Source organism: Podarcis cretensis, assembly GCF_951804945.1.
Source record: "Podarcis cretensis genome assembly, chromosome: 5".
Classification (NCBI taxonomy): domain Eukaryota; kingdom Metazoa; phylum Chordata; class Lepidosauria; order Squamata; family Lacertidae; genus Podarcis; species Podarcis cretensis.
Window position 1 is genome coordinate 52,713,567 of NC_137174.1, and position 23,698 is coordinate 52,737,264.

The 23,698-nt window shown below is 42.3% G+C and overlaps 1 protein-coding gene across 3 annotated transcripts in view; it reads right to left on the reverse strand.

Annotated features, from left to right (window-relative positions):
• The window catches only part of ACSL5 (acyl-CoA synthetase long chain family member 5), a 31,059-nt gene extending 7,888 nt beyond the window's left edge, over positions 1-23,171 (reverse strand). The window contains exons 1-12 of one of the 3 annotated variants that reach the window (XM_079977201.1): positions 23,028-23,171; positions 10,388-10,576; positions 8,681-8,789; positions 7,191-7,255; positions 7,010-7,111; positions 6,424-6,523; positions 4,242-4,420; positions 2,437-2,469; positions 2,279-2,330; positions 1,042-1,115; positions 834-911; positions 189-323 (exon numbers count right to left, since the gene is read on the reverse strand). In XM_079977201.1, the coding sequence (XP_079833327.1) occupies positions 189-323; positions 834-911; positions 1,042-1,115; positions 2,279-2,330; positions 2,437-2,469; positions 4,242-4,420; positions 6,424-6,523; positions 7,010-7,111; positions 7,191-7,255; positions 8,681-8,789; positions 10,388-10,543 (1,083 nt within the window). In that variant the 5' untranslated portion in view covers positions 10,544-10,576; positions 23,028-23,171. Of the gene's footprint in view, positions 1-188; positions 324-833; positions 912-1,041; positions 1,116-2,278; positions 2,331-2,436; positions 2,470-4,241; positions 4,421-6,423; positions 6,524-7,009; positions 7,112-7,190; positions 7,256-8,680; positions 8,790-10,387; positions 10,577-13,780; positions 13,928-17,433; positions 17,532-23,027 lie in introns of those variants that run through there. The other 2 variants (XM_079977202.1, XM_079977200.1) reach the window with 2 other exon arrangements.
• Between the last annotated feature and the right edge of the window lie 527 nt (positions 23,172-23,698).

Consider the following 23,698-nt stretch of genomic DNA (forward strand, 5'->3'; position numbering starts at 1 on the left):
AAGCCATGATGGAACATGGAAGAGTTTAGGAGAAAGCCCTGTGGCATTTTGGGGTGAGCTTGCCATTTCTGGTTTCAGGATTTGGAACTATTCTATGGAAAATTTAAATAGAAGCATAATATACCCAGTTGCAATTGTACTTAAGAGGATTCAAGTGGAGGCAGCTTTATATTAGGTACAATGTTTACCTTGTCATAGATCCTGTTGAGCAGTCTTGGCACCACTGGGAAGATAGTTGGCTTCAAAGTTTTCATGTCATCAGTAAGAAATCTAATATCTCCTTGGAAGAACCCCACTTTTGCTCCATTGCTGTACATTACGGTCTAAAAAGTAACCATGGAAGACCTTAAATATACTGCAAAAGGTACTAGGATTGAGACCCCATTCCCAATCTGCCAGTTGAACCTCTACCCATTAAAACATCTAGATGTCAGTAGCCTCCATTCATTGATCTTTGTGAACACTGGGCATTTATTTAATTAAAAGCTTAATTAAATAAAAACTTTTTCAGAATATAAAAATGGATTACTGTAAACTGTGTTCCTCAAGCTAAGTTTGAGAGGTGTTTCCATGTGTGTACACACACACACACACACACACACACACACACCCCACATCTCAAGATCTTGCTTGCAACATTTATCATGATATACAAGCACACCTTGTTGTCACATTAAGCAGGAAGGACCACAATCCTTTTGCCAGATGGGTTGCTTACAGAGCCAGCCAGTGGCTAAGCCACTCACGTGCCACTGTTTAACCTTTTGAGGAGACCCAAGAAGCACCACACAGTTGCTCCGAGTGGCAAGAGGAACTTAAGAGAGGGGTTTTACCTCCACTACTCTCTCAAACATGTGAGCTAGAGGAAGGTATGACAGCGATACATCCGATGGCACACAAGGACTTGTCATCTGTAAGAAAAGAAGCAGGCGGTGTCACAATGATGCTCCAGTTCTACAAACATGCAAAAATGTAGAGTTTGATTGTCGGCAGCCTGACCAACCAAATTAGTCAGCTTGGCCTTTGCATATGGTCACTTACTTCCATAGTCTTCATGAACGCAGCAGCATTGGCAACAATACTTTCATGTGTTAGCATGGCTCCTTTAGGGTTACCTACACACATAAAAACAAACAAATTTGCAGCTCAAACCAGGAATTTAAGAGCTGAACTACACACTGTTTCAGGCAACCTGAACACCATGAAACAAGAACACTCCTTTCATTATTATTTTTTGAAAGTATGGACTAAGTGTGAACTCAAAGCAGCTTTAAAAAACACACAACTTCATGGTTTAAAAATCATAAAATGCAGCATAAAAATCTACCCCTATAGATTTCTTTTTGAGGCAGGCATGCAATACTGCTAACCAGGCCAGTTTTAGCTATTACAGATAGCATGCAAGCTTTCTGTCAGAATAAGAGGTGTAGAGTCAAGTGCCCCCGGAATTTCTGCATCATATACCGTATTTTTCGCTCTATAAGACGCACCAGACCACAAGACACACCTAGTTTTTGGAGAAGGAAAACAAGAAAAAAAATATTCTGAATCTCAGAAGCCAGAACAGCAAGAGGGATCACTGCACAGTGAAAGCAGCAATCCCTCTTGCTGTTCTGGCTTCTGGGATAGCTGCGCAGCCTGCATTCACTCCATAAGAAGCACACACATTTCCCCTTACTTTTTAGGAGGGAAAAAGTGAGTCTTATAGAGCAAAAAATACGGTAACCATTTTTGAAGGCCCAGTGGGAAATCTTCAAAATGATGTTAAGTGCTACTTCTCTTTCCTTGCTTCCCTCCCAAATTGTGTGGCAGTCTTATTCTATGAAGAGCTGTCAACAGTTTCACCTCAATATCATCAGTTTTAATAGGATTTGTGTCTCTTCCTCCCTATAAAAGTATCAAGGGGACACAGAAATTTATCATTGCCCCCTCTCCACATTCCTTGAGAAGAGTCCAAATTTCACCCTGTGAAACTGAAGTTCCCATTCAGGCAGCATGAAGCAATAAAAAGAAAAACCAACAGGAGTTCTTTGCATACTAAAACACATCAGGAACATATTACACGGCATAAATACAAGGATTTGTATGAAAACCCCTCAAATGCATGAGGGCATGAGTGGCTATGGCTGGAGCTTTTTTTGTTTTTTTGTTTCAGTAACTGGATGGGCTCCATTATCTCCAACATTTCAGGCGACTCTTAAAATCTAAAAATAGGATTAGCGTTTGTCCCTTTTGTCACAAAAGATGATGCCTATTGATGTTCTACCAAGTTATTTACCTGTTGTTCCGCTGGTGAAACAGACTATGGCAAGATCCTCTGGCTTGGGAAGCTGCAATAAGATAACAATTGAGTCCAAAATGGGTTCAAGCTTTTAAAATCACACATGGTAGTAAATAGACTTCACTGGTTGAGTAAAATAGAGGATGAGTACTTACAACTGGTCGGCTGAAGTTGTGTTTTCCTAGCATCTGTAGGAAAACAAGCAAGAGTAATTAAGCAGTGCCACTAAGGAATGGGGCAGTTGTGGTGGACAGTGGTGATAACTATTACAGGGTAGCTCAAGAAGTAGATGTTCTGAAGTGGTTTGGGGGCAGGTATGAAGTGATGGTCTGAATGTAAATTGAGATTAATCTAGATAGACAAGAGCCATTTGTAGCATTTATGATTGCAGAAAGAAATCCCAACAATAGCTATGCAGCTATAGCACTTTACATATTAAGACAAGGCTTGAGAATGGGCAGAGAGCATGTATTTAGCCGAAAATTCATCTTTTAATTCCCTCAAGATGCAGGTGTGTGTGTGTGTGTGTGTGTGTGTGTGTTAAAAAAACAAATCTGCACACACACACACACAATCTCCCACCAAAAGGTCTGTCCTAAGACCCCAGGACACAGAACAATCAATTTATGTTGTGAATAATTCCACTGTTTTTTCTCTTTAAGTTCGGTGACTGGTTTTTCAAGGTTTACAAAAATGTATTTAGAGAAAGAAAAAAGAATTCTACTCTGGAAAGCTGTGCAATGTATGGGCGCAATAGATTATAGGCACTGCTATTTATTGATACACACTTATAGCATTTAAAAAAAAAAATGGCACAGAAAAACCCAAGAATAGAAGGATCAGCATGAGTATTAAGGATAAAAAATTGAAAGAGGACTGGAGATCACACTGGAAGTTGTGCAAGGCCAGAATCACTGGTGAAACTGAAATATGAATATTGTGGCAAAGATAACCTGCCCAACACATACAATGCTGTCCAGCCAAGTCACAGTCCCAACAATTGTCAATGACCAAGTCCGCATGGCACATTAAACCAAGGATGGGGAGCCTTTTGCATCCCAAGGACCACAGACAAATGTAGGTAGCATATGAAATGTGTAATCTCACCTAGTTTATTCACTCACACACATACCTCTCAACCCAAACAAGCAGGAAGTGTTGTTGGAGTTAAAGGACACATTCCATCCAGGCAAAAATATTCAAGGAGAATGCAAAGCAGGACTGGTATAGGGTGTGGCTAAGGACAGTTCTAAGAAGAGTCCTGAAGACTAGATGGAAAGGTCTGGATGGCCATATCTGGCCCCTGTGCCTGAGGTTTCCCATCACTGCATTGAACCATAGTTTATTTTGTACTATTGTTTAATATAAACAAGCAGCATGTTGGTGCGCGCTACTCAAAGTCCCTGGTGTGCTTCTCCCCCTTTATCCTTTGGCATGCTGGGGAACAAACCAACCAAAGGTTCATTTCATGTTATTTGCCTACCAGCACTCATGGTTTGTTCCTCTCCAAACAAACCACATGTGGAAACAGAAGGGCAAGATACCAAGTAATTTGATTAGACTCTGCAGCTTTGGGAGGAATACTATGGCCATGCTTTAATATCCACCCAGTGAAATTGTTCAACACTTTTCAGAAGATTCAGTTCCCACATGGAATGGGAGATTGAGTAAATTTACTCAATTTACTCAAAATTTAAGCATGTACTCAAAGCCAAATCCCAAAAGATGTCACAATGATGAACATACATACTTGCAGTTTCTAGAAGGTTTAACCCAGGCTTCCTCAACCTCGGCCCTCCACATGTTTTGAGACTACAATTCCCAGAATCCCTGACCACTGGGTCCTGCTAGCTAGGGATCATGGGAGTTGTAGGCCAAAAACATCTGGAGGGCCAAGGTTGAGGAAGCCTGCTTTAACCTCTCTCAAGAGTAGACTTGTCAAGCAAAAGGGACCCTGTACCTCAATTTCTTGTAATGAAAAGATTTCAACTCCCAGGGAAGCTCCTTTTTCCTTTAATGTGCCATCAAAAGGATCCATCAGAATTATCATCTTCAGTCCTGGTATCTTCTTTTGTTCACAGTTCTCAAGTATCACTTGTGCTTTCTCAGGTTTGTCACATATCACTGTAGCAATGTCAGCTAAAGGAACACACATAACACTTGACAACCTCCATCATTGGACTCCAGTTACACAGAACACACAAGTAGCACCAGCTTGCTGAAGCAGACATCTCCACATACCCATTTCATGTGGCAATCATTTAAGAAGTGGCAAGCGGAAATAATGCATTGAGCGCAAGCACTCTGTGTGCCAGAATCTTCTGGGAGCTGCAAGAAATGATAGCCTAATTGCAAGCCACACCTGGCAGGCACAGCTATCAAGACAGAGACACTTAAATTTACTGTGAGGAGTATAGGCCTCTTAATTGGGCTTTAGAACCTGTTAAGTATACTACACAATTATTATTATTCCTGCCGCTCGTACTAGCTTGTAAAAACACTTTGAGCAAGCATGTTGCATGCAAATGCCAATGTCTCTTTAACCCAAACAGTTTGGGAGGGAGCATTTGGGATTCTAGGAGAATTTAGGGCATTTACTCCTTTATCCATCATGTATGTTTGAAAGCAAGCTTTTGTCTACAGGTTTCATGATCTACAACATCATGCATTTCACTGAAAGGAAAGAGCTGTTGTGGGGGGAAAGTAAAGGGAAACATCTTCCACTGTTGTTTCCGACTGAGGTCAAGCAACTTAATTACCGGTAAGTAAGGCTACCATTGCATGGTTTGTGTAGCTTGGATCATAGCTGCTATAATTGGAAGTCATGCTATACTAATGGAGTACAATTAAATGAGCACCCAACTTGTCCAGACTAGTACAAAAAGTCCACTACTATTCTGTTACCCAAGAGACATAACTCCTTGGAGAATTAATCTCAGCAAGGTTTCCTGTTAGGATTTTAAGCTTGTGGCTTTCTCTCTTGTGAAAAGCATTGGGGGCTTTATAACAATTGCAGTAAAAACACTGGCTAGCTGTATTTCATTCCATTCGTGATTGTAACACTGACAGAGATTTTATCTCCAGACAGTTCCAAGAGTTTCACTCAAAGAAGCTGCAACTCTTTGCATTCAAAAAGTTGGTTTCAAAGAAGTGAGCAAAATAAACTTTGAGGAAGTTCAAAGCTTAGTAACTGAAATACCAGCAATGGAGTGTATGATCCTCACCTGTATTTGTGTGTGTGTGTGTGTGTGTGTGTGTGTGCGCGCGCGCGCAAATAGAGTTTAATGGCCACTATTTTCATTTCAATAATGCCTTTTTTCGTCTAGGATAGCATAAGTGTAACTATAGAAGGGGGGTGTCTTCTATTTAAGCATTTTGAAGCCAAGATGAGACTAGCTGCAAGCAATTGCATTGTTTCATTTCTTTACAGAAATAAATACCCTGTTACCACCCCTGCGTAGTCTTCTGAAGACAGATTATGTTCAACACTGTCACAAGTATCTTGCTAAGAGGCAAAGTCTGACTATTTGCCAAACAGCCTGAAGAAGTTCTCCAAAGGCAGGCTCAGAAAACCCCACCTCAGGAAGGAGCAGGACCAAAAATCTGATCAGGGACTTAAAGTTGGTTGAGAAATGCTTTGCTCCTCTACTTAAGCAAGGTCTTTGTCTCATGGGGATTCCGGGGCTTTTTGAAGTCAAAGATCCAGCATACCGACAGCTGTACTGACAGAACAGAGCTTCAGCTACTAAAGCTCTTTTATTTGGCTCTATTCAAAGCAACATTGTTATGTCACATTGAACAGGACTGGTATTACAGAGGAGGAGGAGGAGAGGTCAGTTCCATTAATGACACACAGGGTTACCTGCTCCCCCATCCTCAGATTTTACACCTGTCTCTTACTTACCCCTCTGCAGACTAACGAAGCAGGCGATAATTTTTCTGAGTCATTTCTGCCTTTTAAGAAGAATTTGGGTCATATTAACTCAAATAGGAGGGGAATTCTTGGAACTTTTGTCCCTCTATTTGAGGACCAAATTTCACTTTATTATAGTAGTCACTTGTCAAGAAAATAACGCCCCCCCCCCCCGCAATATAAAGAAAGAGTAGAACAAGGTATTTCATGGCCAGAGAAAACAGCTTACCTTTGTTAATAACGTACACAATTGCATCAGGTCCCAGAGTGTCATAAAGGGGAACTGCAACCATTGAGTAAGTGTAGCAGGCAAGCTCAGAGATCACCCACTACAGGAGAAAAGAACGGAAAAACACATAAGCATTGTGTGGCAATATATAAAACAGCATGTTTAAGGATCAGGTATATTCTAGTAATCCTCCCATTAGAGCTTCATGTGTTAATTGTGTTGAGCTTGTGAACTTGCAAGCTTGCACCTGGCAGGAACTATATATGACACATCTATTCCAATGAGCATGATAAGTCAAGGAAACTTGATTTTATCAGCCAAACTGCAGAAGCAATTGTGGTAGATATGCAAGCCATTGTGCAAATTGGGGGGGGGGACTCATTAGGAAATTGTGAACACATCACGTATTAATTCCAGCAAGACAAGCAACATGCCAAAGCTGCTCCCAGCACCAGATCAGAATATGAACAGGCAGCAGGTCCATACACTTCTTCTGCTGCTTCCAAACATTAATATCAAAACAGTGTGCAAATTTAGGAATGGTTTTACCAGAATACTATGGCCAACTAGGATTCTCACAAGTTACCTCTGGTCTATTCTGAGCAAAGATGCCAATGAACTGATCTCCTGAGGGTTTACATCCTTTGTGTAGAAGACCTGATCCCAGGTGTTCAGCTCTGTCCAGCACCTAGAAATATCAAGGATAGTTAACCTGACATTATTGGCAAGGGATTTAGGTCAGTTTTCCAGTTGGTGTTTTAACCAACCTGTTGGTAAGACAGCCACTGAAAAGGTTTCTTTGGTTTTCTGTATCCTAAGCAAGGGCCATTTTCTGCAAGGAAAAAAAATGAGATTATGAATATGCCAGCATAGTAGAAGGGTCTTCAGGTGAACTGAAGGATACCGAACAAGAATCCACAGCTTTTAGGCATCCCTGATTTGCTGACATCGTCAGCCGGATTTGTTGCCTAGATGCTAAATTATGTCTTTAGTTTGCAATATCTTCAACAACTGAACACTTTTCTGCATTAGAGGACTTTAAACGGCTTTGTGCAGAGATGGATTCCCATTCATTGTATTTACCTTCCTTTAATATTAGATGTGGTTTACAGTTTAAAAATAATAATACTTGAACAGAAAATCAAGCAAATTTCAAGAAACATTAGAATGCCTTCTTATGGGAAAGTTTGAAATACTTTTCTTATACAGCATTCACATATTACTGTGATATGTAGATCCCCCTCATCAAAACAGCATCAGAAGCTGGCTAAGGACCAAAGCACATGTGATGCAAGAGATTCAGTGTAAGTTTGGATGCCTTACACTGGCTTCTTTTTAAAGAAGTGTTCTCTTCTTAATTCAGGATATCGAGTCATTGATCTACCACATTATATGGTTTGGCCTCAAGCATTATGCTCCAACCTCATGAAAATGAAAGTCAGACTTTCTATTTCACACCATTCGTTTCCACACCAATTATAAGGAGCCCTGCAACATTTGTGGTGTTAGAGGATTTGTTTTTATATTCAAGTCATCTCTAAAGCAAGCCAGCCATTTCTGAAGAATATCCTCAGTAGGCAATCACTGTGGGTAGAAAAGGATGCTCATATCAAGGACCAGAAACACACAGAAAGACTGCCATGAATCCATATTCCCATATGGAAAGCCCAGTGTTATTTTTCTAGAAAAAGAAGTGGTGGAACTCACCACCACCGTCTCCCTTGTTCTCTTATACAGTGGTGCCTCGCAAGACGAAAAGAATCCGTTCCGTGAGTCTCTTCGTCTAGCGGTTTTTTCGTCTTGCAAAACCCATTAGCAGCTTAGCGGATTAGCGCTATTAGCGGCTTAGCAGATAAGCGGCTTAGAAAAAGGGGGGGAAAGGGGGGGGAGTCGGAAAAACTCGCAAGACATTTTCGTCTTGCGAAGCAAGCCCATAGGGAAATTCGTCTTGCGAAGCACCTCCAAAACGGAAAACCCTTTCGTCTAGCGGGTTTTTCGTCTTGTGAGGCATTCGTCTTGCGGGGCACCACTGTAATGGCAATAGCACTCACTTGAGTGGTACCAGAACTGAGTTCCTGCAAGTTCCACCTGGAAAAGTCTCTGCAAAGAATCATTCTGTTAGCTTTTCCCTACTCAGCTTCATTAGCTTCATCAGGTGAGAAGTATTATGGCAACACCCACTCCATCCAAAACTGTGGTTTGAACAAGCAATGCTAAAACAGGCCATCCAAGTTGTCCCAGTGAATTCCCTACTCACCTGAGACGTAGCGTCCTCTTCTGAAACTTTCATATAAGGTCCGTGCATCCTCGTGGTAATAAGAAAGAAGCTTGCCATCAGGCATAAGAGCACTTCTTCTAGCTCCTCCCTACATTCAGAAATTATTCAGGTTAGTTGGCAATGTGGATGATGCACCACAAGGCCCCACTCCCCACATTAGACTTAACTCAGATTAAGACTACCCAAGGTTCTTCTCCCCACAATCTGTACATAGGGTTTTCTCATCTTACAAAGTGCTAAGATAAATTGCTACGCCAGTTTGGGGGGGGGGGGAAACAGCAATGCATTTAATGTCGCATGAACCCCTAAACTACCACCACCACAAGTAATAATAATTAATGGACACAGCCTTTCCATGTTCCCTTGATCCTAGCCATGCCTTAAGGTCTAGAGAAGTCTCCACCTGAAATAGTCATCTCCTATATCTCCCTTTTCACTTCTAGATGTTTCCTGCCTCCCACCACCTTAAAGTAAACTTAGGGAAACCAGCAGCAGTGAAGCTAGTTCAGTTTCAGAGGCAGGGGGAGAGTAAACTCGCCTTATTAACTGGCATGGGCTTCCTTGACCATGGGTTTCCAACTCTCCTCCTCCCATTGTGGAATTGATACTATCCCTATAGCACTTTTCATAGTGCCCAGCAAATGATTTAAGAGCCACTGTTATAGCATTGAAATCAAGCAAGTATGGAAGCGCCAATGCACTTCCTCTTCATCCATCTAAGGCCGTTAGGGTAGCTATCAGATCTCCTTCAGAGGCCATCCGTTTCTAAAACAGTAGTAATTAGATGTCAACAAGATCTGTAGCCATTTCATTTGGCTGCCCTCATGAATCGAGCACCATCTCCTCAAGAATTTGTTAGTTGACTCCATGTTAAGTGAGATGGTGCATGACCCACAAAGATGCTTTGTAGGCACACATACAGAAGCTGTTCTACTGGTGGTTAACCAATGACTGTAGCAGAATCCGGTTGACTGGCCAGCCGTGTGACAATACTGCCCCAACCAAGCAGCCTTTGGGGAGAACAATTAACCTGACAAGTCTTTTCACCTTTTATCTGGTGTACAGCATTGCAGCCAGTCAGCCAAGCCTCAACAGTTTTCTGGCATAGGGGGAGGTATGCTGCCTCCCCCCCCCCCCCGTGTTATCTGTGCCAGGGACATCCCCAGCCAATCTGCGGCCAGGTTGGGTATGGCCTGGGCCATTTAAATTTGGCATGGCCAGCCAGCTCCCTCTTCCTTGCCTCTTCTCCTGGAAACTTTGTTACTTGGTGCCTTGGCATCTAACATTTACAGGCATCAAAGGAAATTGTGCAGCTGCTTCTCTCTGTTTAGATCTAAACTCTTCTTGATCCCAGGTATGTTTCTGGGGGTAAGTGTGTTAGTTTTCCCTGTAATGTTCATGGCTAGAACTCAAGTAGAATCCTAGAACAATATAAGAATGCAGGTGTGCACAGCACCATCAGCATACGTGCGAACAATATCGGCTGTTGGAGAATGTAGATTCCCACCGTCCCCTATATACCACCCAATACTCACTGAGAAAGGTCATAAATCTCAAGTAGTTTCCATAGCAAGTCAAGTACATTTCACACAACAGCATCCAATGAAGGGTAAGCTAAGCAATTCATACATTTCATCTAGCCCATTCATCTGCCAACAGCGGCTGATTTCTTTTCTTTTCTTTTACCTCAGTGCCAACCGACTGCTTCTTCAAGTCAACGGGAGTCACAATTGGTTTTGGTTTGGTTATCAGCCATAGGAAGACTGTAGTTCCGAAAGTAACAAGACCAATCAAAGCAGGAGTCGGGAGTGGTGAAAATAAGAACTGAAGTATCCAAATCATCCTGTTGGATCAGTGCAGACAAAGTGGTGAAGCCTAAAGCAAGAGGCACACAGCAATTAGAACACCATTAACTTTTCATACATAGCTTAAGGTGTTATCTAGTAGCACGACAACGAAATGTTCCCAAGACAGTTATTATTATCCAAGGCTTAATTTAAACTTAAGGCAACCAATCCACCATCTAGGTTAGCATCTGATCATGATGTGCTGTAAGTACCATGGTATAGATAACTAACTTTGGTTGTGGTAGATTCTGCAAAATCTCCAAGAAGAGCAACTTATTCTATTTTCTAGTCATGTTTCTAGTCCCAAGGATATGCTATTCATTCTTATCTCCATATCCTCCTACAGAGTCTATAGAGCTCATTTCCAAGTACACATAAGTAGCTCAGTGGTGCAGCACCTGCTTTGAATATTTAATCCTACCATTGGCAGTTCAAAGAATTAGATGATGCAAAAGTCTCCTACCCTGGAGATCTACTGTCTGTCAGAGCATGCAGTACTTGTCTAAAGGGACCAATGGTCTTGCCTACAAGGCAACTTCACATGTTCATTTAACTTATGTTTCCTTGTATGGTTTTGTTCCCCACTTCCACAGCCCCTGCCCCAGAGACGGGCAGTTGTCATTCTGGGCACAATACACTATTGGAAAGCTTAGCAAGAAAATTAGTTCAAAGAGTTCCCAGCTCCAAGACAACTCCATCAAACACTGACAAGGATTTTGCTGGCATTTTCAAGAGATATGGAAGGAGACTCTGCACTTTCACAAATTGCATAACATATTACAGCTACTGACTTTTGCCCTTGGATGTGTGGTTTGCTGACTTCTAAGTGTATTCAAGAGTTGCTCAAACAGGAAGCCCTTTTCACCCATTTATCAAGAGAGGTCATTATACTACGAACTATGTTCAAGTTTACACAACGATGAAGTGAGCTGACTACATCTGTTTATCACTGAAGACTTGCATCTGACCCAAGTACAATTCCATTCCTTGTAGCTAACCAAATACCAATGCACCTCTAAGCTCACGCTATATCTCCCCCACCAACACAAAAGCAGATTTACAAAGTAACTGCTGCTAGACAAATGACTACCCCATACTTTGATATCTCATTGATATCGACTGGGGGCAATAGATTGGGATTTGTTGGTAGCTCTATGGATGATTTGCAGTTGATTGTCAAGGACTATTCAGCAACAGCAAAATAAACAACTCCCTTCCTGCTCTAAATTACATTACTGAAATGAAGAAAGCTTGGAGAAAACAGGAAAGGGGGTTGTATGTAGAAGGACTGTTGTCTCCGTTCATTTGTGGTACTGAAAACAAACCATAATGATTTTATGGAACTCATTTGTTCCTGATTTTTCTTGCATAGAGAGTCTAAATCTATCATTTGCACCAGGTCTGCCGGGTGCATTTTGCAAGTGTGAATCTGGCCATTCTAGATTTAGATCAGCTATGAAGATAAATTAGAAGTTTGCTTTGTTTACAGAATAGTCCTAGATCAAAAGGACTTCATCTTTTGAGTTCAGGAACATCCATATAATCAGAGCTTTCATTTTTTATCTGAACTGAACGAGACAGGTTTTAGAACTAGGAGATGTATAGAGACAATGGGCTACATACAGGTGATTCTCAACTTACGTGAGGGATACATTCCGGGGATAGCACATAAAATAAAAATTGTATATAGTCAAAACACATTGGATACCATGGCAGGTGGGATTGCCAAAGGCTTCCCCCCCCCCCTCCGCTCTCTTTTTATTTTATTTTTGAAAATCCTAGCTTGTAAAGCTGAATGCACACAAGTTAAATGTGCATAAGTTGAGAGTTACCTGCATAAGTTGAGAGAAGCGTTTTTACTAGGTATTACAGGGAATGAGATAAACAAGAAAGAGAAGAAGTTATTTTTATATGCAGTGACTGCAGCAAGAATATTGATGGCCCAGAAATGGAAACAAGAGGAGCTGCCTACGATAGAAGATTGGAGAGCCAAAATGATGGACTATGCGGAATTGGACAGAATGACAGGAAGGATTCGGAATCAACGAGACCAAAGATTTACAGAAGATTGGGAGAAGTTTATTCAATATTTGCAAAAACTAAGTGATAACCAGATTACGTTTGTAAGTTTTAAGGAAGCTCTGTGATGTGAAAAATCTAATAATAAGTATAAACAATGAAATTGAAGCTACCAGAATAAATAACAATAAGTAGGATTGTGTTAAAAGTTATAAAATGAAGGAAGTTCAGACAAATTGAGGGAAGTCAAAAAAATGGAATTAAGATGTAATTAAGAAGTTTGAATGTACAACTTTGTTTTCTTTTTTGTATTTGTAAACCAATAAAAATATAATAATAATAATAATAATAATAATAATAATAATAATAATAAAGAGTTACCTGTATTACTAATGTTTTAAAACAAAATCTACCCTGCCTAATTTTCCAGAAGTATCCAGGGTGGCTAACAAATGAGATAAAGGATAAAACACAAGTAACTACCTCCGATTAAAGCCCATCATAAAATCAAAATATAAGTATGAAAACTACAACAAATATCACAGTGTTCAGAACTGCAGGATGGCCATCAACATACTTGACTATGTCAGCAAATGATATTTCAGTGAATGAACATTTATTATCTACATACTGCCCATCTGACCGGGTTGCCACTCTGGGCAGCTTCCAACAAATTAAAACATTAAGCACAGTAAAACATCAAGTATTAAAAACTCCCCTATACAGTAGTCAGGTCTTTACCAACGACCTGTAGCAATACAACAAAAGGGCTCTGAGGCACTTGACTCAACAATTTGGCATTATTTATGATTCTTTATTCAATGCCCATACCCGCCTTCATCCAAAGTTCACAAGGCAGTTTACAATTCATTCTACGAAGTGTCTGCCATGGCAGATATCACCCTCATCCTGGCTAACAGCAGCTTTGTCAGGGCTAGGGATTTGGAGCAGAGCCTCTGTTGATTATCAGAGGACATTGGGGCAGGGGGAGCCATATACAGAGAAGGGCCTTTAAGTATTTGTTAAGAGATTCCCGCCCAAGAGTCCTTTAAAGATAGGAGGGTCTACCATAACATCCCTCCATCCCATTTCCTATGCTACTAACTGCATTCATCCCTGGGAAGGCCAGGGAAGCAGGCAGTTATCACTGTCCCCAAACACTGCTTCAGCCACCACCGCTGCTGCTGGGAAAAGTCAGGAGACAGATTATTACCCAGGTGCCCAAGAAGAAGACACATTTGGCTGCTATCTGAAATGGGTTGCCAAGTTGGGCACAATAGCAGAGGGGCTACTTTCCCCTGTCGCCATTGCGGAACCTTAGAAGACCAGCAGTTGGAGCAGCCAACAGTAACATCTGCAGCCTAGAGTGGACAGTTAACGCATCATCTTCCAAGGATGCTGGGAGGAGGCGGGAGCGACAGCCTATCCAGCTACTCCAAATGAACTGCTCTACACCCAGGGGGGCTTGTTCTCTTCCATGTGCCTTTATCTTGTTAAACTATCTATGGCCTTTTAAACTGTGAGGGGGGTATTGTTTTGGTTTATTATTTTGGTATTGCATTGTTGTGTTTTAATAATGTAAAGCGCTCTGTGAACTTCAGGTGGAGGGCAGTTTTGAAATTTAATAAACAACAACAATAAAATGGGAACACTTTAAAAAAGAGAAAAGATGGCTGAAATATATTGCTTTTTTAAGAAAAGAAGTGCCACCTTTTTTTAAAAAAAAAAACAACCAAAACCTTGTGTGTTAATTTTCATTTTGGAGGCTGCTGTTATCAGGCAGAATGATATGATAAATCTTGTTCACACTCAACACACCCTGATTAAAGCAGCCTTTGACAGCCTGGTACCCTCCAAGTGCTTTAGACTAGAACTCCAATCAACCATAGCCAGAACAACTATGATGGGTCGGGCTGTGGGGAGCAGGGTAGGGTAGTGGTGTGTGTGTGTGTGTGTGTGTGTGTGTGTGTTGCAGTAGAGCATGATCCTCAAAACTGGTGCTCTCCAAATGTTTTGGACTATGTGAAGGACAAACCTTAATAAAACTCTAGTCCATGGGTAGGCAAACTAAGTCCCGGGGGCCAAATCCGGCCCAATCGCTTTCTAAATCTGGCCCACGGATGGCCTGGGAATCAGCGTGTTTTTACATGAGTAGAATGTCCTTTTATTTAAAATGCATCTCTGGGTTATTTGTGGGGCATAGGAATTCATTCATTCATTCATTTTTCAAAATATAGCCCAGCCCCCAACAAGGTCTGAGGGACAGTGGACCAGCCCCCTGCTGATAAAGTCTGCTGACTCCTGATGATCTAAGCAGACAGGTCTCTGACTCTTGCCTCCCAAATCCCATGTATTATGCAAAAAGTATCTCATACATTACGATTCCAGTTGGTGTTTAATGAAGAGGATCTTATTAAAGTTGTTGCTGGTTATTAGAGCATTGCTTAGCTGGCCAATTATTCAGTTCTTGTCATTTTTATACTGGGCTGAACACATTGTTGTGTGTTTGTATGTTGCCTAGCAAGGACCTTGTCCTATAAACACAGCCTAAATATGTAAATAAATAGACAAGTATACTATTCAATCTACATCTGGTAACTCCTGCAGCCAAGCTGGTGCCAAGTGTATTCATCTGCTTTCCTTTGCACCACATTAGTGAGGCTAAGAGGGGGGGACTTGTTGTCTGGGCAGCCCAGACCCTCCATACAGACTGTCCAAAATTGCACCCCACAGAGGTCACTTCAGTGCTGCTAACACAGCAAAAAGCAACACAGGCACTGAGATTCTTCAGCCCAGGAGGCACAGTCCATTGTCTCAAGACAGATGGATATCAACAACAATATTCAGTAATCTATTAATCCAGCTATTGCTAGTTCTTCCCATGCTTCCTGTCCCCACCTATATGGAGAACAGTCTTGTATGGATTGAAATGCTCTCTTTAGTAAACTATTATTTAATGAAAAAACCCTGTCTGTTTAAAATTGAGTTAAGGTTCTCTCGTGATGGCTCAAACACTACAAAGCCAAGAAACTAGATGCCAAAGATTATGCCTTAACAAGTATGTCATGACATTTTGCAGCACCACAAATTATGCTTGCCTGCAACAGGCACCCAAACTTTTCCTTGATCTTTCTGGCACAAATCCTGATGGGAGGAATGAATTATTTGGGATGAGCAAAGTTGCCCCACATTGTCCTGGTCCAGTATTGCCTTACACAGCAGCTGAACACTGCTGTGTTGCCAGAGAAATCATCCTGCAAATTGACCCATGCCTCTTTCTTGCTTACATCAGTATCTAGATGGGGATCATCTCCGATTCAGCGGGGCAAGAATAACACTCCTGGTGTGTGCGAGAATAGGGTTGTGAGGTGTGGAGTAGGAATTGCAGTGAAGAGCAGGGGATATGGGTGGTTGTGGGTGTGCTCCCCCACAAAACATTTTCAAGTTTCCAAACATGCTCATGGGTTCAAAAACGTTGATGAGCCATTGTTTAAGAAGAAGAAGAAAAGTTTGGATTTGATATCCCGCCTTTCACTCCCCTTCAGGAGTCTCAAAGCGGCTAACATTCTCCTTTCCCTTCCTCCCCCACAACAAACACTCTGTGAGGTGTGTGGGGCTGAAAAACTTCAAAGAAGTGTGACTGGCCCAAGGTCACCCAGCAGCTGCATGTGGAGGTGCGGAGATGCAAACCCGGTTCCCCAGATTACAAGACTACCGCTCTTAACCACTACACCACACTGGCTCTCATTGCAACCCACTTCGTATTCCATAGACATTGCACGTAGTATGCTTTCTTTCCCAGTTCTGTTCTCATGAAGATGCATTCAGCATGCCTCCATTATATAAGACTTCTCAAAGGTATTCAAGCCTCCTTTTGATAGAGCATTTCTCTCACATAGTACTTGTATATTACAAGTGTACTCATTGCAAACTAGAAAGGCCACTTATCAGAAGTCTGATAAGGACCAAGATTGTTCAAGATTCAGTAACTTTACTCAGTTTTTATTTAACTAGACAAGCCATAGTTCAATGGCAGAGAACATGCAGAAATTTCCAGCCTCAGTTCCTGCCATCTCCAGGGACTCCCATCTGAAATGCTAGAGAGCTACTTTCAGGCCGCGTAGCAGATAATAGGGAGCTAGATGGACATGTGTTCCAACTTGACATGAGACATTTTTCATGTTCCTCAGCAAAGCAAGGTTAAAACTAAACTATAAAGATTTCAAGCAAACTCCTAGAAGTTATTCATCAATTATGTACAGCAGCAATCAGAACATTCTTATTCCCCAGAACAAAACATAAAAAAACAGTGGAAGCTTTCACTCAGCTTCAATTGCGTTTTTAGTCAGTCAAAACCAAATCAAAACTCCAGAGCTACATTACTATTTATATAAGCATGTCTGTGCTGCATAAAGGGATAACTCAAGCCTTGACCTTTGAATCTCTGTCATAGAAACTGGATAAGCAACTGCTGCTAGAAGACCCAAGTAGAAAAGCAAGTCAGCTGTTGAACAGTGTTGGTATAAATACTATTCCTTTGAGTTCAGTTCTCATCTAGATACATAAATCTATGCAACAAAGGCCACGTTTCGAAGCATAAAGGGGTCTTAAGCAAATTACTGTTGCTAACCCACAGAGTTGCAATATTACCACCTTCTACCCTTTTAACATCCTCTCAAGATACAAATACAACTTACTGAGTAAAAACAATAGCAACCGCCAACGAAAAGAACCATATTCAGACATCCGGTGTGCTTTTACCTCTAAAGTTATCAATAGTACGCACAAGAGGAGGAGGACATAAGCCAGGCACGCTTTAGAATTGATCTGTAACATACTAAATCTGACCATGCTTCTTCCACTTACCAGCTAGCAGCCTCCTACCACACGCTTGCAACAAACTCAGACTCACGGCCTTAAATAGCAGCCACTTCCAGGAAGTGCTGGGAACAGCTCACACGAGAGGGAGGCCTCTCAGGCAGGAAGTGACTCATTTTTCTCAGGCTTTTTAATGCTATGCACATTTGCTTAGAAGGAAATCGCTCTGCACTCAGGGGGGGACTTGCTTGCATGTGCCTTACGTAGCTCCAGATAGCTGCAACAGGAAGGGAAGTGGGCAACCGCATTTAGGCTAAAAGCACCAGAAAATCAGCTAAGTTGTCCACAGGTCGCTTTTATTTCCATCTTAAGACCCTCATCTCCATTTAAAAACAAACGAACATAATTGCCTAGAATTGTGACAAGGGAATACAGAGTTCCCGCACAGGATAAAGAACTATTCTGAACTCACTTACATATAATTTTTAATTTCACTGCAGAGAGGATGGGGTTAGTATGTGAAAGTCCATGAAGTCCAAGCGGTTCACCCCGTATCCTATGCATATTTATTCAGACGTCCTACTGAGCTCAATGGAGCTTAATCCCAGGTTCATGGGATGGTTCATGAATCGTATAATTCAACCCCCGTCATCTGCATCTGCTTCTGCTACTTGCCCTCTTTGTCCCAGCTATGTTATAGTTTGAATATGATGCTAAACAATGACTGATCGCTGCCTTCCCCAACCTGATGCCCTCCACTTGTTTCGGACTGCAACTTTACCACCCTTGACCATTAGTCTTGGTAGCTGCGGCTGATGCTGGAATGCTGGAAGGGCATCGGGTTGGGAAAGGTTGATTTAGTATTATGTGAAGGAGCCTCGGGCAACAGCTCACTGCAGCAGCGATGAGACTGCAAGCTTCGAGCTCAGCAATTTTTCATTAACTGTGGACTGTTGTTCTATCAACCTGGTCAAACTCCAATTAGTTTTAGGGTTTAGGGAAACAGGCCAACCATGGTTTATTAAGCTGGCTTGTTTCCTTAAATCATATCTAAGATTTACCACTTATAATTTTAAGTTGGTATAATAAGCTGCAATTACCTGAAAGCAAAAGCTTTTGATCTCTTCCCTGCAGGCATAGTGGCAGAAGACAGGAAAGGAGGAATGCCAAAAACAGAGACACATGCATGTAATCCTAAACTGTGGTGTCAAAACTTTCCTGTCTGTTGTTATGTCATTTTTTTCTCTTCATTGGAACTTGTGTTCCAAGTGGCCGGCTCTTTCGTTGCCTCTGCTACTTTAAAGAGTAACCTACAATGTAGCAGGTGAAACTTTTCTATCCCTCTTATCTCCTCATCTGGAAACACCTGCTTAATTATAGCCTATCAGGCTGTTAATGACATAGGTTCTTTTTATCAGCTTTGGCTGATACAGCAGCTACGGTTATTCCTGGAGCAAGATAGTTTGATCATAGTAGTTCAGACACTGGTAACTTCAAGGCTGGATGAATGCACTGTACTCTATGAAGGGCTTCCCTTTTTCAGTCCATAAACTTTAGTTACTGCACAGTGTCTCTGGCTCCTTTAAAATAAAAGCTGTGAAGCAAAATATGCAAGCACCATTTAAAGAAACTGCTTTGCTAGCTATGAACCTGCCCCTGCCTTTCAGTGCTTTTAGCCAATGAGTGAAGTCAGATCTGTGAGTGCTAGAATGAAATGCAGAGGCTTCCCAAAAGAATACTTAAAAAGGGGTTCTGAATGGAGAAGGAAGGGCTTCCTATTTCTTTCTAGTCAGATTTTGGGTCTTCCTTGATGCACTATCAGCCCAATGTGTTTCCCCCTCCTTTTTGTGCATTTTTTTGTTGTTGTTCTAGTTTTAAACACTCTGCAGATACAACAAAAATCCATCATTAGTATATCCGTATTGTAGGGAGGTTGGTATTCTGGTTGAGAAAGGATAGGTTAAATCAGCCCTACAAAGTGGTGCAGTATTATTGTACTAATGTTATAGAGCAGGGGTGCTGAGAGAGGGTAGTGAATTACCACTCTGTATTCAGTGTTGTTAAGGGACGCGGGTGGCGCTGTGGCTTAAACCACAGAGCCTAGGACTTGCTGATCAGAAGGTCGGCAGTTTGAATCCCCGCAACAGGGTGAGCTCCCGTCGCTCAGTCCCTGCTCCTACCAACCTAGTAGTTCGAAAGCATGTCAAAGTGCAAGTAGATAAATACGGTAGGTACTGCTCTGGCAGGAAGGTAAACGGCGTTTCTGTGCGCTGCTCTGGTTCGCCAGAAGCGGCTTAGTCATGCTGGCCACATGACCTGGAAGCTGTACACCGGCTCCCTCGGCCAATAAAGCGAGATGAGTACCGTAAGCCCAGAGTCAGTCACTACTGGACCTAATGGTCAGTGGTCCCTTTACCTTATTCACTGTTGTTATACAGCTCTAGAGAAACACAAACAGAGAAGGGGTCTGTCAAATTGATTTTAGCAGCAACATGGGGAGCAGGGGAAATAATTGCTTTCCCAACCATGAGGGGGGAATAGGATAATGGTTGAAGAGCTTGCTGTTGGTATAAACTCTAAAATTATGGGTATATTCATGTCAAAGGCTCAAACCCCTTTTTTCTCAAAATAAAATAAAAGGGTGACTGATCCGTGTTGATAGCATTGCTGTAGTTACTATGATGGAAGGACAGATCGTGAAGCTGAAGCTCCAATACACCTCATGAGAAGAAAAGACTCCCTGGAAAAGACCCTGATGTTGGGAAAGATGGAGGGCACAAGGAGAAGGGGACGACAGAGGTTGAGATGGTTGGACAGTGTTCTTGAACATGAGTCTGACCAAACTGCGGGAGGCAGTGGAAGACAGGAGTGCCTGGCGTGCTCTGGTCCATGGGGTCACGAAGAGTTGGACATGACTAAACGACTAAACAACAACAACAAGTTACTATGAAGTCTAAATCGTAAAGACGCACAACAAATGTTCTTTAACAGTTTAATATTGAACTGATCCACATGTGAGCACCTGAACTTGGGTTGCTGATAATCTTACATCTCTTCTGATGCATGCATACACACCTGCCACCTGAAACGCCATGCCTGGTTTTGCACTGAATACAGTATTGCCAGCCAGAGGCAAACTAATGAAAGACATTACAGTAATGTAACTGGTTTACAGCTCATGAAACTTGAATTCTTTGCATTGTTCAGGGTTGGCACTGGGGGAAGGCAGGCATCTTGTGCTTTTCACAGCTGTGTGGCAGGCAAAAATTCAATTTCCATTATGGGAAATGCTTCACCTGTTGACATTCTGTCTGTCAAACATCTAATAGCTTGTTGTGTGGTCTCTGATAGATATTTTTGGGCCCTTCACCCAACCCACTAAAATGGCATACAATTTTGCGCACAACACCAAACATATGCCAATTGGTATTCTCTTTTGCATGTTAAATGGAGGGCCCAGTCGACATAATGAGCCCTGAAAATTCTGTTGGCGCTCCATCATTTCCCTAGCAGTAGTACATTGACTCAGGCTAACACATCAAAATCAGAGCAGAAAAGTACCGTATTTTTCGCTCCATAGGACACACTTTTTCCCTCTTAAAAACTAAGGGGGAAAGTCTGTGCGTCCTATGGAGTGAATGCAGGGGGGAGGCAGGCAGGAAAAGCCCCCAAGAGCCACATACAAGCTTCACGTGGCTATTGCGGGCTTTCCCCCAGGAGGGAGAAGGGACCGCTGCCCCCGACCTGTTCTGGGGGCTGGGGTCGGGGGAAGCGCGGGGTTACCAGCCCCGTGGCTAAAAACGAAGCCAAGACAGCCAGCGGGATCCATCCTGCTGGCTGTCTTGGCTTCTGCCAAAGCCGCGCGCAGCCTCTCCCGGCTGGAGAGGTTGTGCACGGCTAAAAAGGAAGCCAAGACAGCCAGCGGGATCCATCCCGCTCGCTGTCTTGGCTTCTTTGCTCTTTGGGGCTCGGGGGGGGGGGAGAAATAATATTTTTTGCTTGATTCCCCCCCCTAAAAACTAGGTGCGTTTTGTGGTCCAGTGTGCGTCCTATAGAACGAAAAATAGTTCTGCTTCCCATAATTCTAAGCATTTTGTTCACTATCCTTTTTTATCTAGTTGTGACATCATACGGCATGTGCTTTTGCAAACAGTTGTGGGAACTACTCTTTGCTTCTTGCTGGCAGTAAGCATGGCTGCAATGAGTTTTCATTACAATACTTCCTAGTGTGAAGGCATAAGGTTCCTCTGGGCAAGGCAGGATTTGAAATTGCACAGAAGTACTTTTTAATGATAAAGGGACGCGGGTGGCGCTGTGGGTTAAAGCCTCAGCGCCTAGGGCTTGCCGATCGAAAGGTCGGCGGTTAGAATCCCTGCGGCGGGGTGCGCTCCCGCTGCTCGGTCCCAGCGCCTGCCAACCTAGCAGTTCGAAAGCACCCCCGGGTGCAAGTAGATAAATAGGGACCGCTTACCAGCGGGAAGGTAAACGGCGTTTCCGTGTGCGGCTCTGGCTCGCCAGAGCAGCGATGTCACGCTGGCCACGTGACCCGGAAGTGTCTCCGGACAGCGCTGGCCCCCGGCCTCTTGAGTGAGATGGGCGCACAACCCCAGAGTCTGTCAAGACTGGCCCGTACGGGCAGGGGTACCTTTACCTTTACCTTTTACTTTTTAAAAAACCCACTTTCCCACTAAAACAACAATAAGCAGTTGTACTTCCATAATTAAATTCGTTGCCTGTGATCCTCACAGCTTTTCCAGACTGACACTTGTATGCATCACTACCTTTATGTCAATAATGCTGTGCAAGAGATTCAGAAGGATAGGGCACAAAATGAAGAATGTACCATGTCCAATGTTACCTGAAGCTTACAACATCAGCGCAGCACATGAGAGGAGAATCAAAGAGTTGGTAAAGTGATATATGACAGAATTTTCCAGTTTAACCGATTGTATATATGACCTTCAATTTGTATAACATTATTCACTGGTACCATTTAACGCTGTACAAAGAGAAAGCTGTGTATGATCTGTATTTTGATCTATATCTCTAATTGCCATATGTAGCTTCAGTTTAATAATAATAATAATAATAATAATAATAATAATAATAATTAATCACTCACTGAATGGTACAAGTGGAACAACTCTTCCTCTCGCTCTCAAGAAAAGGACACAGTGAGGTTTCAAAAAAGGAATTAATTACCGTTGAGATTGGCTCCCAAAGCAGATATAAGCCATTGATCATTCAAATGAATAATTCCAGGGGGGATTCATACAGGAAATGAGAGGCAGACAGTCTCATGGCATCTTCAAAACTGATAGAGTTGTTGTACCCTCTGAGAAGTCTTTAAGAAACTTATGTCATGATACAGAAATGAAATTTTGGGTTTAGTGCGGTCTAGAATCAGGTTTTTCATTTATGATTGCAGACTTATTTGTTAGATCACCTGCTTGTCATCAGGTTGCTTTGTATTCACCCAACACTAACTATTTTTATTATTATTTAGGTATACCAATTCTTAATCCACTACCAGTGTTTAACAGCTATCAGCTATTTTGTTTCCCCATAATCTTTAAACAGCAAAAACTAGCTATTTAGCATCACTGGATGTTGACTGGGAGAGAGTTAATTTCAATGCTTACCTTCTTCCTGTTGATCAACCACAAAAGTGAGTGAAAGCTTGTCCCCCACGAGCCCCACACTGAAGTTTAGCACATGCTCCTCTCACAAGTAGTTCCTGGAGCTGATCTGCTTCAGTCATCCATGCTCAGAGGGCTCTAATAAAGCAACAGCATTGCACTCTGCAATCTTTGAACATACTTTCTAGCAGGTTCAAGGGTGGGGCTTGACGTGATCAAACAGATGGAATAATTAGAGCTGGTGAAAAATGCCTGTTTAGCAAAAGGCTAAGCAGTTAATGTTTACACAATAGCTCTACAAATTTGTAGGGTGTCTAAAGTTGAAAAACCAGCACTGGCTTTCACCAGCTGCTCATCAGAGCACCTAAAGCAGAAGTACGTAACCCAGCATGCTTTTACTGGTGAATTTTGAATCTTTCTCATCAGAAAGCGGGGAAAGTTGTGTGAGGAGAGCCTCACCCAAAATATGTAGCAATGGTTGTACACTGTTGCAATATGCTCCGATCAATGCATATTGATCGTACCTCCAATATTCTGGGGAAGGATGAGTGCCATGGTGATGTGAGTGAAAGATGTAATTGCAATTGAAATATGGCAATCCTAGGCAGTAGGTACTTGCAGCTGGTTTCACTCTCAAGGCACCATTCTGTGACTAGTTCTGGCTGGTGGACCAT